The sequence below is a fragment of the Lucilia sericata genome, unplaced genomic scaffold (genome assembly GCF_015586225.1).
Source record: "Lucilia sericata isolate MDLA Ls3-8-SP2 unplaced genomic scaffold, ASM1558622v1 Contig000026F_arrow, whole genome shotgun sequence".
Classification (NCBI taxonomy): Eukaryota; Metazoa; Arthropoda; class Insecta; order Diptera; family Calliphoridae; genus Lucilia; species Lucilia sericata.
The window spans coordinates 134263-152982 of record NW_023994064.1 but is presented as its reverse complement, the minus strand read 5'-3'; the positions used below and the strand labels follow the sequence as shown (position 1 = coordinate 152982).

The following is an 18720-nucleotide window of genomic DNA, read 5'->3' as shown; positions in this document are numbered from 1 at the left end:
TCCCAATGGAAAAAGCTAGAGGGTTGAAATTTCACATAAATATTTTTTATAGGTAAGGTTTGTTTGGTATTGAAAATGGGCAATATCGGTCCACGTTTTCGGATAGCCCCCATACAAGTGCCTCTCGAAAAGCAGCTTTAACAGCCATATCTTGTTTAAAAATACAAATATAGCGATGAAATTCGACATAAGTCAATTCCTTATGATCCAAAATCACTATGCAAAATTTTATGAGGATCGGTCCATAATTGACCCTACCCCCCATATAAGGTCCCCTTCAGAAAATGACTTTAACGCTCATTACTGGCTTAAAAATACTAGTATATAGATGAAATTCAGCATAAGTTTCATATGAGTCAAAATCTATCTAAAAATTTTTGAGGATCGGTCCATGGTTGACCCTACAACCCATATAAAGTCCCCTTCAGAAAATGACTGCAACGCTCATTAATGGTTTAAAAATACGAGTGTAGCGATGAAATTCGACACAAATAAATTTAATACGAACCAAATTCTGTCTACCAAATTTTATGAGGATCGACCCATAATTGACCCTACCCCCTATATAAGGTCCCCTTCAGAAAATTACTTTAACGCTTATAACTGGCCTAAATATACGAGTATATAGATGAAATTCGACATAAGTAAGTTTCTTCCGAGTCAAACGAGGTGTGATGGTGGGTATATAAGATTCGGCATAGCCGAATATAACACTCTTACTTGTTTGTAATACTTTTTATAACAACGTTAGAATCTTATAAAGCTCCTCTTTATTGCAACTTTGTTGGATGATTCTAACGAGTAAACCGCTTACGGTACTTAAATATTGTTTGCCACCAAATTTATTCTTGTTTCGTTTTTGAAATTATAAATCACTTCTGATTTGTCTACGACACAAGCACTACGTGCATATTACTTACAAAAACCATCTACTTCTACGAGGTAATATTTTAGTTGAAATAAAAAGAGATCTTCATCTCTAATAAATTTGAAATATTCTTTGTTTTATTTTTTTAAAAAATTGGGAATCTTGTTGGAGCTGAACATTTGGTCCTAGCGAACCGAATTTTTTGGATCTTGATATCAGTACCGGATCTTTTTTGGCACCTTCAACTCCATTCCATTAATACAGTCCACCGAAGATATATTTATCGTTTATTTATTTCTACGATTTAAGGTACGTAAATATATTTCAATTGTGAGCAAGTAGTAAAATTCGTTTGTTTTCTTCGCGAACACACACACACACATTTTTTGTGAATTTTTGTTTTATTTTTAAATTTGTGGATACATTTCACTAATTCGAACTTTAATTTAATTTATACAAATAGAATAATAATAATCAAAAATAATTTTTATTTTCAATTTTTATTATAAAAATCAAGAAAAAAAGTTTATTGAGGAAATCGATTAAATAAGGTCTGGGAAATATTTTGGTACATTCAAAACATTGCTAGGACGATTCTTTCATACTGATTTCTTTAAGCAAAAATTTCATGGATAATTATTTTCTGTCTCGGTTTAAAATATTTGTATTTCTTTTTGATTCTACGGACAATAAACTAAAGTAAAGTTTGTTAATATTTTATTAAAAAAGCAGTGGTTTTTACATTTTCTTTGGTGTTATTTGTTTACAGATTTACACCTGTAAAATAAAACAATAAAATACATAAACGGTTGATTCTTCTTCTACATTTTATATTAGTCACCCTACGCTCGGTCAGTTTGACTATTATAACGTTTGTTTATATAAAATGTGTAGTCAATTAGTAAATAGATATCGGGCTATTAATTTATTTATTTTTATTGACTTTTCATATATTAAAAAAATGTCGGTTTCTTCACTAAACACATTTATAAAAGCATCGGATGCTCTTATTGCATTTAGGGATATGTTTAGTAATTTTGGCGAAGAAATTCATACGGTTTATACCTTAGAGATTCAGAGTGAGGAGTTAAAAACACTTTGGAAAAATGTTAAGACGACTTACAACGCACAGTGGTATAGGAAAAAAAAGGGAAATAATTCGGTAACTTCTAAACGGTTAATCCGATTTTAATGAAATTTGGCATGCACAAAGGTGTTGTCGAGTTTAGGTTTTGAATTTGGACCTTATAGGCCAACCAGGGGCCCGGCGGGGGTCCTCAAATTAGGACACCTCGCCTATGTTAAATTTTTTAAACGATCCTATTTCTTCATTTGAGTTCCGATTAAAAAAAATTCGTATATAGAATCTCCTCATCGAGCAAAAAACATTTTTTAATTTTTTTTTAAAAAAAGTATTCCGCGAATTTTTTAATTTTCAAAAATTATATACAGTTTTGAAAAATAGACAAAATTACCTTTCCATTGATATATAACATGCCTACCTAATGTTTTTTAAGTGACAAATTAATTAGGGAAAACTCAACAGGTTAAGGTTAACTCTTAAATTTGTTACATATATGGATGAAAATAATAGTGCTAGGTAAATTTTCTAAAAGATGTTGAGTTTTCCCTAATTAATTTGTCACTTAAAAAACATTAGGTAGGCATGTTATATATCAATGGAAAGGTAATTTTGTCTATTTTTCAAAACTGTATATAATTTTTGAAAATTAAAAAATTCGCGGAATACTTTTTTTAAAAAAAATTAAAAATGTTTTTTATTCAGTTTTTGCGAAACTACAAATTTTTCAAATTGCAATAAAAATTTTATTTATGAATATTTTTTGATGAAATTTTACAGTTAGGTAGATTTTTTTACTCAAAATCCAAAATTAAATAAAAATTTCGAATTTTCTTATTAGAAATCCCGGAATTCCCAAAAAAGTTTTAAAAAATCCCAAAAATGGGATTTTTTGGTTTTTTGCCTATTATATCCATACCAGGGGCGGGGTTATCGAAACCCGTTACAAAATGATTAAGAACATATTGGGTCATATAAAACAGGTCACTATAATTTGATATCGACTATGCGATTTGAGAATTTTTGCTCAAAATTGAATTTTCCATAAAAAATAGGGTGGACCTGGTCCCCTCGGTATCAAAAATTTTTAGGTTTTGTTTCATTTATCGTATTTTATGTAAAGTCAGCTTTCCAAAAAGTATAAATTTTATATACATCTTCTTAGAAACTTTTTAGATAAGTTAAAAAGAAAAAGATACTTTTTTCCCAAAAAAATGACAAAAAATCGCCTTTTTCTAATTTTTTAAATTAAAATGCCTATAACTTTGGACTCAGTCATGATTTTTACATAATTCTTTCACTGCTTGATATATAAACTTGTTGTTAAGCGAATAAAAAAATGGCGAAAATCGGGAATATTTGGACCCGCTATTATCAAAAAACTAAAGTAAGGACGGTAAAAATTTTAAAATTTTAATTTTCAAATGCGAATATCTCCTAAACTATAAGAGATAATTTACGGCGGAGATTCTATATACAAAATTTTTTTTAAATCGGAACTCAAATGAAGAAATAGGATCGTTTTAAAAATTTAACATAGCCGAGGTGTCCTAATTTGAGGACCCCCGCCGGGCCCCTGGTTGGCCTATAAGGTCCAAATTCATCGGATTAACCGTTTAGAAGTTACCGAATTATTTCCTTCTTTTTTTTTTTCCTATACCACTGTGCAACGTATGTCTTAACACTTTAGAAACTAGTGAATTTGAAGTAGTGAGTGCTAAATATCAAGCCATCTACTCAGCTTATGTCCAATGTGGAGGTATATGAAAAAATAGATAAATTCAAATCCGCTTCGAAAAGTAGTGAATCTCCAACGGTAAATCCGAACTCCGGTAATTCAGAGCATAGTCTGACTCTACCACCTTGTGATATCGATCCTTTCGGAAGTGACTATGTTTCTTGGCCCGCTTTTAGGGATTTATTTACCGAAATTTTTATTAATAGCTCACGGCTTAGCAATATAGAACGCCTTTGCCATTTGATACGAAAAACCGAGGGTGAAGCAAAAGAAATCGATTCTAAATATCCACTTGTTAACGCAAGTTTTGAGGTAGCCTGGCGCGATTTAAAGGAGAATCCTCGTACGTTGGTACGATTTAAAGGTGAATCCTCGTATGTTGGTACATAACCAGCTAAAACATATTTTTGGTCTTCCTTTCCTAGACAAGGAATCGATAACAGCACTCAAAACATTACAACGCGGAATTAATAGTTGTCTTACGGTCCTTTCTATATATAAAGTGCCTACTGATAATTGGGACCCAATTATCATTTTTTATGTGTATTCAACGTTTAAGAACAAAACTGTTTTGTTCACATGGAAAGATTTCGATTACTTTCTGTCAGAAAGAATTCAGACATTGCAATGTCTTCATGATCTTAAAGCAACGAACTCGACTAACGTCTCTTCTGTTCTCTCTAATAGTTCTCCTTTTACTAAACTTCCATGTATCTTATGCCCTAATCAGTCTCACTATTTGCGAATTTGTCGTCGATTTAAAAATCTTTCAGTAACTGAAAGAATTTATATTGTGAATGATTATAACTGCTGTACTAATTGCATTTCGAGGACACATAAAGTCAGAAGTTGTATGATCAATAATAACTGTTTTATTTGCAATAATCGACATCATTCTATGCTTCATCTGCAGCATACATACTGAACAGAATTCCAGTGAGGTTTTACGACCCACTAGCTCCCACATTCGACAGTCGCATACGTCCAATAATGCTACATTATATCCACAAGTATTTCATACTAGACATAATCAGTCCGTTTTGTTAGGGACTGCAATGGTAAACATAATTCATAACAGACATAAGTATCAGGTCCGTGCTTTAATAGATTCGGGTTCAGAATGTTCTTTCATTTCTGAAGGTTTACGAAAAAGATTAAAACTTTCCACTCATTCTGCGAATTCTAAATTTGACTTCGACTTCTGTAAATGTCGATATTGAAAAAATATTGCCAAATCTTTGTTTGGCTGATTCTAATCTTTTTACTAGTAGGCCTGTATTGTATATTCTTATCGGAGCAGATTTATATCCGCGCATTATTTTACCGGAAATACAACAAAACGTATTAGGGTCATTGTTGGAACAGAAAACTATATTTGGTTGGATACTGACAGGTCCTTATATTAAATAATAATCCACCTGCAGGACTTCGGTTCTGTGGGAAAAGTCGAGAGACCTCCCAAAAATCCACCTGCGGGACTTCGGTTCTGTGGGGAAAGTCGAGAGACTTCTTAAAAATCCACCTGCGGGACTTCGGTTCTGTGGGGAAAGTTGAGAGACTTCTTAAAATTCCACCTGCGGGTCTTCGGTTCTGTAGGGAAAGTCGAGAGACTTCGTAAAAATCCACTTTCAGGACTTAGGTTCTGTGGGGAAAGTCGAGAGACTTTGTAAAAATATGCCTTCGGGACTCAGGTTCTGAGGGGAAAGTCGAGAGACTTCGTAAAAATCTTCATCGTATTTAATCGTTTGCAATTCATTATGTATTGCAAGGTGGCCGGCAATGTTTATGTTAGAATTGATGTAACTACTTTTTTGTAATATTTTTTATAACAACGTTAGAATTTTATAAAGCTCCTCTTTTTTTTGCAACTTTGTTAAAAGATTCTAACGAGTAAACCGCTAACGGTGCTTAAATATTGTTTGCCACCAAATTTATGCTTGTTTCGTTTTTGACATTATAAATCACGTTTGATTTGTCTACGACATAAGCACTACGTGAATATGACTTATAAAAACCATCTACTTCTACGAGGTAATATTTTGGTTGAAATAAAAAGAGATCTTCATCTCTAATAAATTTTAAATATTCTTTGTTTTATTTTTATAAAAAAAATCTTGGGAATCTTGTTGAAGCTGAACACTAAGTTTGTTCAAGTTCGATTTATGGTTTACACTTGTTTTGATAACATATGCAAATACTATTTTTTGCAACGTTAGAATCTTATTAAGCTCCGCTTTATTTACAACTTTGTTGGAAAATTCTAACGAATTCTAAATATTGTTTGCCACCAATTTACGTTTTGTAAATTAAAAAAAAAACACTTCTTTTCTGATCGTCAACATAAGCACTACGTGCTCTTGGCGTTATTGCTTCTACGAGGTAAAATAATAATAAATAAATACAGAGATCTACGTCTCATTAAATTTGCAAATATTTTGTTTTATTTTCATAAAATCTTGGGAAATTGTGGTGGAGCTGAACAAAGTTTAAGGTATTTTTAGCGTACTTTTAGTGCACTTTTTTATTTTTGAATGGACAAATGAACATGAAATATAAGTTAGAAAATTTAATTGCTTTTTTAAGCATTTTAGACCTTTTTCAAAATCTGTTTGGATGTCATTTTTTGAAATATTTCATAGAATGCATTTTTAGCATCGATGTAGAAAAGATTATAATAAGGATATAAAATAATATGAGGGAAATGTGATTTTTATTATTACAAAGTCACAGGTATCAAAAACTACCTGTATTTTTAAAAAATGTATGGGCGAAGTTTTTATTAGTACCATAAAAATTCATTGAAGTTATTTTCAACGGGAAAACAGGTAGGTAAAATATATGTTTATACGTCCGAAATAGTACTTAATTGACATCCGATCGAATAAGAAATAAAATGCCGCGACCAAAAAATATTTTTTTGCATAAATAGTTTGAAACAAATAGTGCTGGAGAAATAGTATGTAATAAGGTATGGTAGAGGATCGAGCTTTTAAAATACTGGTGCAACCTGTTTTGGACGCTTTGAACATAACCCTCAATGAGCATAATTTTGGTGAAAGGATAATAGCTTTCTCACAAAAGCTAACAACTGAAATTATCCAGGATTTAAAAGGAAAATTGTTATCATAACAAATCGGTGCAGCAACCAGACAGGATTTAAGTGTTCTTGGTATTAATGTGCAATACATTAATATTAAAGCCATTCAAATAAAAACCTTGGCTGTAAAAGAACTGAAGGCAAGTAACACTAGTGAATATTTAAAATGTGTGATACTCGATGTCCTAAAAGAGTATGACATTGATATAAATCAAATTTTAACAATAACAACCGATAATGGAGCGAATATGAATCAAACAGTGAAAGATTTAAATGCAGAACTACAATATTCCCAGGAGGAAGATTAGTTTGATCATGAAGAACAAAGATTAATGAAGAACACTGTAATGAAGATACAATGGAATTTTTCAGTTTTCATCCTTCAATATAACTTGTATTCGCTGCGGAGCACATACATACACTCCAACGTTGTGTGCAAGATGTCGTAAAAACACCTGAGATTAAAACAAAACTGGAAACCTGCAGATCTGTAATAAAAAAATTGAGAAGTCAAACGTATGCCAATATTTAAAAAAAAATATGAACAGCAAAAAACCAATGATAGACTGCATAACGAGATGGAATTCAACATTTGGTATGATTAAAAGGCTGTTGGAAATAAAAGATGTTATAGATCCACCAAGCATTGAAAATTTGAGTGTACATCTGAGTCCTGATGAATGGAATCTTGCGAAAGAATTTACACAAGTATTTCAACCCATTTATAATTCTACAAATAAACTACAAACTGTGCAGTTGTATACATTATTATAATGGATATATTATTCGAATTCGAATTCGAAAATTTACCAGCGGGTCAAATGCCGGAATTACTTATAAATTCTATAAATAAGAGAAAAAGTAAACTGTTTGACATTGACCTATTTAATGCAGCTATATATCTGGATCCCCGAATTAAAATTTTCTTGGATTCAGAGCACAAAGAAAACATAAAAGAATAAATTCAATTAAAGGTAAGTAATTAAAAATAATTATTATTTATGGATAAATGCATAATCAAACTTAATTAATTTTGTGAAAATATGTTAATTACTGTTAACTTTTTCTATATTTTTTTATAGAAAAGAAGTCGTTAACCAGTGTGTGATAGATGAAGAATCGCCATCAACAAGTACCAAAGCGAAATATGAAGCTTCTATGACTAAATTTTACACAATTTCCAAGAAAATCCAAAAATTCGCGAAATAGTCATTTAACATTTACACACATTTTTCTCGGAAGATAAAAATATTTTTAATATGAATTTAAACATCATTATTTCCATTCAAGTTGGACATTATCCTACCTGTATTCTTTATGAATTAGTTTTCTTAAAAAAACAGGTAGAAGGTTAATTAATGCCCCTATTATGGTTTAAAATTGAAACAACTTAATTTTAGAACAACTTAACTTATTTTTGGTATTATGAATTACAACCAATTTCAGTTGTAATTGTTTTGATGTTGCCAACCTAAAAAGTGCTTTTTTGTCATAAAATTAAGTGAAAAGTTTATGAATTTGTGGTTTTCGTAAATGACAAAAGTATTGAACATCTTTTTATTGTAAATTCGATTAAAATCAGTAATTAATGAAATTTAAGAAAATTTAAAAAAAACTTTACTTTGTTTTATTTTAAAAATTTATTCTAAACAATTGAATTGTAATTTGTTACAACTGCTTTTGATAAGTTGTAAGTTTTTCCAAAATTTGTAATAAATTTGAAGTGCAAATTTTAAGTTGTTATCGATAATACCAAAGAGCAAATTTTCAACTAAAGAAGAGTTGAGTTGTAAACCATAATAGGGGCATAAAATTTTCCAATTGAAAATTTACAATGTGTAAAAAGTTATTTCAAGAAATATTAAAAATAAAATTATTTCCACGAATTTATTATTTTTATAAAAGGACACGTGTTATAAATTTTTTGAATGTAATATGTTAGTTACTGTTCTGATTCAAATATACCTTATTTTGTTCTAAATATGAAGCAGATTTAGACATGTGATAGTTTTATAGCCGTATTCCTATGATATTTACTTCAATTTTATTTCCTTCCCAGAAGGAAGATGTTTCCGTAATACAATTTATATCAATAAATAAATTCAAGAAACGGCATATTTCAGAATAATTAAATATTTATAAATTTAAAAAAAAATTAAAATATAATATTTTATAACATATATTGAATAAAATGATAATATACAACCTTTTTAATAAAATCAAATATTATAAAAATAAATATATGGATAAATATTAATCAAAACAAATAAAGGAACATGTACATACATATTTCTAAACATGCAAATAAAACTAAATCAGTTTGTATGAGTACACCACATTTTGCACTTGTATAAGTGTAAGAGCGAAAAAAACAAGAAATGAGAAATAGTTGTAGTCTCATCTTCACAACAAGGCATGCTTGGAAAACTGAAATTTACAAATAATATTAATCTAAAACAAAACTAATATTTTTATTAGTTTAAGAGTAGTAGTGAAATAGAAATATGAGCTTTTTAACTAAGTTTTTAATAAAATATATACCTATTAAGGGTAAAGATTTAACATAATTACATGTATATATTCGTAAATTATTGTAATTTGCTACTTTAGTTGCAAGAAAAAACATTTAAAAAAGTTTATAATTCTAAAAACTGCATAATATGTAGTGTAGATGCTAAAAATGTACAACAATAATTAGAATTATCCATCCCTGCATTAATATATTTTAGTTCATTTTCATTGCAAAAGCAAGAAACGAGCGACAACAGAACCTCTTTCAATGACAGCTCATATGAGACTGAATTGTGTTTTCTATGCGTGTGAGTATCTGTGTAAATTTAGTAACGGTCAAAATACACAGTGCATAGGAGTTGCCGATCGTGGCTATAAATGTACGAAACAAAAAAATACTTCACACATTTCCCACATAATAACGCACATGATCTCTATAAATATCCTCTACGTGTACGGTAAAAGAGTGTACACTACGTGAACGGTAAAAGAGTGTACACTACGTGTACGGTAAAAGAGCACTAAAAAGTACGCTAAAAATTCTCTAAAACCCACGCTAAAAATACCGGAAACATAGCGCACACTAGGCAAACGAATCGAGTAGAGTTAGTGTACGAAGTGCCGAACCTTATTCGTTTTGTTTGTGTACGCAACACGAAACCGATAGGTAGTGTATATTGTTGATGTACATGACCACATACTCTAACAAGAGTGCTATATTCGGCTGTGCCGAATCTTATATACCCTTCACCATAGTGTATTTAAAAAATATCAATTTTATAAAATTTAAATTTATTTTCATTTTCCCGACTATAGGCCCAACTATAATGTGCATAAGCTTGCTTAAGGTAATGTCAAAATCGAACGAAAAGTCTCTCAAATGCTTAAGAAAATCCGAGGAAACTTTTAGGTGGCTATAATGTACCTACGGGCATTCAAAACAATTTAGCTCTATTTGCACATTTATGTGACACACGTAATATAAAAAATACATATTTCAAAATATTTTATTGAAATAAATTCATTTTCTTGTAGCTTTCCATTTTTTTCTTTATTTTCTTTGTGTATAATAAACAAACAATTGATTACGTACGTAATGTGCTGTCAGCATCGCTCTTTGCTTAAGCAAATAAAATTTGACGAAACTTGACGAAACTCTCTTAAGTACATTATAGTTTGTCACATACATTTTATATGTGTTCGCACAGTTGCTTAAGCTGACTTCAGTTTGTTTAAGCATATTATAGTTAGGCCTTATATCATTATTATATCAATAGCAAATCAAAATAAACAACAACAACGCTAAACGCAATAAACACTCAAATAAATAAAATACACAAGGCAGTAAAACCAACAGACATCCAAACCTACGAAACGAAATACACAAAAAAGCAAAAACAAAATACACAACGCAATGAAACCAATAGACATCCAAACATACTAAACTGAATACAACAAGAAACAAAAACAATATACACAAGGCAACGAAATACACAGCCATCCAAACATACGAAACTGAATACACCAAGGACGGATTTTGCTGTCTTTAAATAGGAAACTTCTCGAAAGCATGTCTGATAGAATTATTGAAGATTTGGATCCCGAAGATATCTGGGGTCTTCAGAAAACTGATTTCAACAGACATACAGACAGATAGACGGACATGACTTAATCGACTCCGCCATCTATAAGGATTCATATACTTTATAGGGTCGGAAAATTATATTTTGGAATTTACAAACGGAATGACAAACTTATATATACCCTTCTCACAAAGGTGAAGGGTATAAAAAAACGAAGAGTATGTGATCATTAAAATTACCGTACGAATAAGGTATTGTTTCTTTTCGAAAACTGGTTATAAACACTAGTATCACGATGAAATCCAGCATACATAACTCTAATGTAAACGTAAAGCCATGTACCAAAATTTATAAGGATAGGCCCATATTTACCCTTGCACCCATATAACCCTCGTTTAGAAAATCACTTTTTTCAACAAATTGTTAAAATATTTCGGAATTAAGGTAAACAACTTATTATTAAAAATAATCCACATTTATAACATACTCAATGGTGTAGGGTATCATATGGTCGGCCATGTCCGACTATACTTTTCTACTTGTTTTAATAAAAAAAAATAAAAAAAAAATACAATATTTCGGGATATGCAAAGATAAAGGACATTTTTCTTTTTAAGGTCCTTGAGAAGGACCTAAAATTTTTTTCTGAAATTCCAATAATGAGTAATCGGAGTCCTGTAAAGCGAGACCTCTTTTGTTATAATCGGACAACGGGTTCCAAAGTAATTAAGTTGTTGCAACAGATTAAACTATACAAATATCTAGTTGGGGGTTCTACATCAATGTCCAGGCCCAAAAATAGGGCTACTTCAATTGGATGCGTAAATAAATCCATTGGACAGAGTGAAGTAGGGTTGGCTGAGCAGTTGAATATGTGGTGGTTGTCATGAGGACCCTGACCACATGCAGGACATTAGTAGGGGACGGCACGGTCTATAAGTGACCAGTAGGCATTGAGCCTGTTGCTCCATCTTAGTTGTGACAGAACTACTCTTGTTTTTCACAGCAGGTTTTCTTCCGTGTCTGCTATGGGCGGTGGGCGACCTCCAAGTACGACATTCATGCGGTATCCTGCGACTGCCGAATTTATGGCGTCGTTCAAATGAATGTCGTTCAAAGCTGCCGTATACGAGGACTGATCCTGCTAGCGCTTTTAGGACCTTGTTTCTACTTCGCAATTTGTGCGTGATTGCAATGGTACAAACGATTATGGGTAAGTGGTCTGATCCCAGAGAAACTACGGCTCGCCATGTTGCGTAGTTGATCAGACCAACACTCGCTATGTTGATGTCGGGCGAGCTAGTGCAGGTACCCATAATCCGTTTGGGGGCATCATCATTCAGGATGCAGAAGGTGAACTCGTCAATCTGTTCCGCCAGCAGCGCACCTCTCTGGGCTTCCCCTAAACAAGAGTGCCAGAGCTGATGATGGGCGTTGAAGTCCCCTAGGACAAAAGCCATATCGCCGTCTAACAAAGTCCTGATCGATCATAAGAAAATTTATACGTTTCAGACCAATTTAAGAATTTTGGCATTGATTTGTTAGTGCATATTTTTGTATATTTTACCCATAATTATTGTATATTTTAGCACTATTATTTATTCCTATAAAATTCTTTTTTTCACTAAACATGCGGGTTGATGTATTTAAATATGGTGGTCAGGGTTTATTTTTTGTTGTATAATAAATTTGAAGTATTGTAATTGAATATGGCGACCAATGTTCTTCTTTGTTATTTTTGTAGGTGTAGCAGTATAAGGGCCTAATTTCGTAAATCCCTACGCCTCACTTCACCTATCAATTTTTAAATTTGTATTTTGTAAAACACTTCATTATGACAAGTGATTGTTTGCGTTAAAACACGTGCACAAGCTTCGTTATTTGTGAAAAATGTATAGAAAATTATATTTTATAAAACGCATCACCTGAAAAATACACACTTGAAACTCCAAATCGAACGCCTAATTTATTCAGGCGTTCGCTTTAAAATTTTATTGAATAAATTAATAAAATAAACTTTTTAAGTGGAAATGTACACTCTTATGTACATGTAACAGATATCTTTATGGAAAAGTTGTGGTATTGGAGCTACTCGACCTCGTACGGGAAAGGAGGCAAATTGGTACGTATTTCTATTGATATTACAATGGAACTCGCTTCTCTGAAATTAGAGCACTTATATCCATATACGAATTTTATCCAGATTTTGTAGCTGAATGACGAGTGGACCACATTACACAATCTTCATATATATACATAGCTAAAGTCATTCCATTGTAATATCGATAGAACTCGGCGACGGTGCTCCAACGTATCAATAAAGTTGGAATCCAGATTTCACCTAATACGCGATCGAGTAGCTACGTATGTAGAAAAAGCTTCCTTCAGAAATGTTTTATGTCAAATCATATGTCTAACAGTAATACCATCAACCACAATGTATTTTACTTGTTTCAATACAGTTTAATGCTTAAATAGCGGAAAAACTGGTCTTGTTCAAATTAACCATTTTTTCCAGTACATTTGGACTAAAATATATGTCAAAAATATATTTTTATATTATATAAGGGTTTGTGATTATGATAATTGGTTTGTATATGCGATTAATAATTTAAATCCAAGACACAATTCAGTCGTTAAAGGTGATAACCCAACGCAATAACGAAGTGATTTGTAAAATTTCCTTTTTTTGATAAAGCGTTCACTTTTGAATGTGAAGTGTAGGTGATGCGTTCAACGCAGGGGATTTACGAAATAACCCCCTAACTCTTTTGTGAAGACATATGTACATATGTACGTATTAGTATTTTAAAAACTGACATGACTAATAATTCAATTTCAGGGACGGTACTAGTACACTGTACTAAAACTATTAACTTAATCATAAGCATTTAATCAGATAATGATTACTCTTTCCTAGCATCTACATATATTGAGTAATACACTTTTAATTTTATGACTCATTACCACTTATGGGAGGCAAATTTACTTTGCTTTTATAATTTTTGTTATTTAGATTGGCAGGGGAGCCATTTGTTTCACTTCAATAAGTAATTGTTACCTTTGCATATTATTTTATTTTTAAGATTTTGATTTTATATTTTTAATATCATTCATATGTATATATTTATAAATAGTATTATCATTTTTTTTTATATGTATGCTATTCAGGATTTGCCTCTGTAATATAGTTTAATTGGCCTATGAAGGCTTTTATATTACTTTGTTTGAATAAATAAATAAATAAATAAATATCATAATTTTGCATTATTTGACTTTAATAGCATACTTAAGGCTTTCATTCGAGTTTTTAAAGCACATTTTACACTTTTAGTACATATTTTGATGAGTTTAAAACTTTATTTCAAAACTTTATTTTTAGTTTTTTTCATACATTTTATTTTTAATTTTTAATGCCTGTTTCACAATTTTGAAAATAAATCGTTGATATAGTTTGAAAACGGCAAAAATATATTAATCACATGAAATTCTATGTTACAGTTTTTTATTCAATAAGCAATAAATTCTAAATCGGGACATACAACCTATAACTTTGGATACCATGAAACGAAAGCATTTTTGTCGTTTAAAAAACTAGTAACAATTTTTAATTCTATGACAACACTGGACAGTTTATAAGCCACCCAGCAAAAAATAATTGATGTCATACTTTACAAACAACATCTTAATCACATCTAAAAATACGATTACATATTTTTCGCTTTTATAAACCAAGTATTTCGTTACAAATGAAAAGTGAGGAAAGAGTAATAGAAAATTCACTACAAATAACATATTCGAAATACATCAAATTCAGATTAAAAACCAATGAAATTTACATAAGCGTGTCATTAAAAGAGTGCGGTTTATTTTTGACATCCAAATATTGGATTTTTACTGCTTTTAAAAATAAGATTAGATGTAGTCCAAAAATGAACAACATCACTCCAATGACACGCTAATGTAAAATTCATAGTTTTTCACCCGAATTTGAAGCATCTCGGGTTACTAGTTGTGATGAAAATACTACATATTTTTCCACACTTTTTTGCTGCGCTTGAATACAATTGGAAGAAATGTGTCAAACTGTTGTTTGTAATTTGGTTTTTTTGGGGACCAATGTGTTCTTTATTTTATATATATATTAAAACGGAATCCTATTAAACTACTTCTTCAAACTGTGTGGTTATTCAATTATCAAAAAGAAATCTTGAAGAATGAATATTATTCATTATATTTTCAGTCTTTTTGAGCTTTTCAATGTTAAAAAGTGGAAAAATTTGGTTAATTTTTGACATCTAAATGCCGGATTTTTAGTGCCTCTAAAAATAAGACTTTTTTATGTAATGAAATTTACATAAGGGTATTATTGAGAGAATGTGGTTTATTTTTGACATCGAAATATCGGATTTTTACTGCTTCTAAAAATAAGATTAGGTGTAGTACAAACTTGTCAAAAATTAAAAACATCCCTCCAATGACACTCTAATGTAAAATTCATTGGTTTTCCACTAGAATTTGATGCACTTCGGGTTACTAGTTCCCAGCAAAAAATAATTGATCATACTTTACAAACAAAATCTTAATCACATCCAAAAATGCTATTACATATTTCTCGCTTTTATAAACCATATATTTCCTTACAAATGAAAATCCAGTTAAAAATGAGGAAATAGATGTAGAAAAGACATTACAAACATATTTGAAGTACATCAAGTTTTGGTGAAAAACCAGTGAAATTTACATAAGAGTGGCATTGAAAGAATGTGGTTTATTTTTGACATCCCAATGTCGGATTTTTACTGCTTCTATGAAATATCCCTCCAATGACACGCTATTGTAAAATGCATATGTTTTTCACCAGAATTTGAAGCACTTCGGGTTACTAGTTGTGATGAAAATACTACATCATTTTCCACACTTTTTTGGCTGGCTACTGAAGTAATAGTTAGTTAGTTAGTTTGAAAGGAGGATGTATATACATCAGATCCGAAAAAATACACCTAGGCCTCTATAGGGCCTGTTGTGCGCTCCTTAACCAGTGCCTCAGGTGGGAATCGAACCCACCACCTCCGGTCTACCAGACTAGAACACTAACCACTAACCTACCGGAGGCCACACTGAAATAATAAATATTGAACGTGTAGCATACCCGAAGTTTTCATCAATCAATTAAAATGTGTCGTGATCTAAATTGATTAACACCCCAGCAAAAAATAATTGATGTCATACTTTACAAACTACATCTTAATCACATCTTAAAATGCGATTACATATTTTTCACTTTTATAAACCAAATATTTCCTTACAAATGAAACCCCAGTTAAAAGTGAGGAAAGAGATGTGGAAACGTCATTACAAATAACATATTTGAAGTACATCAAGATTTGGTGAAAGAGTAGTGAAATTTACATAAGCGTGTCATTAAGAGAATGTGTTTTATTTTTGACATCCAAATATCGGATTTTTACTGCTTCTAAAAATAAGATCAGATGTAGTTCAAAGTTGCCAAAAATGAACAACATCCCTCCAATGACACAAAATTCATAGGTTTTACACCCGAATTTGAAGCACTTCGGATTACTAGTTGTGATGAAAATTCTACATCTTTTTCTACACTTTTTTGGCTGGGACATATTGAACGTGTGCCAATGCTCTATGTAAATACATCAGTTGCTTTGGTTTTAGTGACATTTTTCAGATCACGTGGAAAAATTCATCATTAATAACACGGTGTGACAAAATTACAAAAAAATCAATACACTCATCGCGACACCTAGTGAAGTTGGTAGGTCTAGTAGAGTAGATTACAGTACCATTTTTAGAATCTCCAATATAACCTAAAAATCGGAAGATATTAAAAAAAAACGCTTTTTGTTGGCAAGACTGACCAAAAAAAAAATGATATCTCAAATTTTTTCTTAACCGATTTAATATTTTTCAACTGTTTTGAAAAGAGTTTCCTTTGTTCCTTTTTTACGGAAATGTGTAGAATATTTAGATCTAAATACAAATTTTTATATTTTTTTAATTTTTTTAGGATTTACGATAATTTTTGACCCAGACTTTATCAAAAATCATATTCTAAAAATGGTAAAATGATCCACTCACTGGTAATGAGTGTTTCAGAGTGTCACATAGTGTAATCTTGTCGCAATTTTAAAACAAAAGAAATACAAATCCATGCAGATAATTTTGTCATACATACATACATACATATGTATGTACATTAGAGTTGTACAAAAAATTTAGATTTTTCCCAGATTAGTTTATTATTAGTGTCTTAACTGGTGTTAAATTTTAGTCAAACCTGATAACGAGAACCCGTGCCGGATTTCGATTAAAGTGTAAAATTGGATAAATAATAGGACTTTTTTTAAATTCTTAAGAAATTGTGCCGTTAAAATTGTATATTCTTAAAATTCTGACCAAATCTTATTTTCCATCTGAGCAAAATCTATATTTTTTACATCCTCTAATGTACATGTTACTTACTTTTATAAGGTTTTGAACAGCATTGTCCTCTAAAATCAAAATAATCAAGAAAATTTTCGTCAAGTACGTTGTTCCATAAAAAGTTTGCCTTTTGATATTTATAGTTAGTTGTGCTTTTAGATTCATTTTTGATGTACCGTTTACTTTGAACATTGTTATTGGCCAAATACTTGGAGGACGAGCACTTATTTATTAGAGCATCTTGCTTTAAAGGCGTAGCATTACCCTGATTATGAATAACATTTTTAATTTCACCGAAAACTTGCTTCTTTATCTGATGCTTCCTGCATGAGTCGCCATTTTTATTAGTTAGTTGTCTCATATCTAAAAATTTATTTATTTATTTATTGTGTGTATGATACTTTCCTGTTCAATACATACTTTGTATTCCATTTTCATTATTACTCTGCGTTTTGCTCATCATTTTTATTTATTTGTGAATTAAATTTTGTGCAACGAATATCTTTTCTTCAAAAGTAAATTTATATTAATTTACATTGTTTTCTTTCTTTTATAAAATGTCAAAATGCAAATTAAATTTCCCGCTTCAAATCAGAGAAACAAGCCGAGCCAAAATTTTCGGCGGCGGCTAATGGGCAATTTATAGTCGGCGGCGATAGCTCATTCGAAAAAAATTCGGCGGCGGCTAAATTTCGGCTTGGTCTTTTAAAAAAGTTAAAATTATTATTATTTTACCATTATGTAAATATACTCATGTGTTTATTTTTTAAATAAAACATATGCTATCGTTACTGCCACCATATCCTTTTAGCTCTGATACCGTTGCTGCTAAAACAACGCTATTGAAATGAACCAAAGCCAAGTCGTTACCGTTTTTTAAATTATTGTTTTCCAGTGTTAACCCACTATTATTTTTATAATACGTTTTCAAACACCAAAATGAGACAAAATTCCGTTGCCGACTTGGTCTGAAAAAAATGTTGGGGTACTAAAGGCCCAAATAGACTACACAAGCGCACAAAGTATACAGAGGTGTCACTTTTGACATTTAAAAAAGTCTAAAATCAGCTTTTGTTTGATTTTGAAATTGTTTGGTGAGAAGAGGTATATAAAATACAGCTAAAAAAAATTATTGAATTCGTTTTGTGCGAAAGAGAGGGAAATAGTTTTTTGCTCGTGACGCCTCTTTATACCCTGTGACAAGCGGCTTATCAAACATATTTTATTCATTCGCACACACATTACACAAACATTGCTCGTACAAACACCGATTTTTTCACGTTTTTTGTGGACTTTTAAAGATACTGATGTCAATTTTTCTTAGAAATGAAAATTTGTTGAAAAATTTTTTATTATTGAGTATAAACCATACAAATGGCTTGACAC

General features: G+C 30.9%; 1 protein-coding gene across 1 annotated transcript in view; it reads right to left on the bottom strand.

The window, feature by feature from the left end:
- The window catches only part of LOC119610044, a 49039-nt gene extending 31082 nt beyond the window's left edge, over positions 1-17957 (bottom strand). Inside the window, exons 1-2 of the mRNA XM_037965124.1 lie at positions 17755-17957; positions 17374-17697 (exon numbers count right to left, since the gene is read on the bottom strand). Coding sequence (XP_037821052.1) covers positions 17374-17697; positions 17755-17797 — 367 coding nt within the window. The 5' untranslated portion in view covers positions 17798-17957. The remainder of the gene's footprint in view (positions 1-17373; positions 17698-17754) is intronic.
- Between the last annotated feature and the right edge of the window lie 763 nt (positions 17958-18720).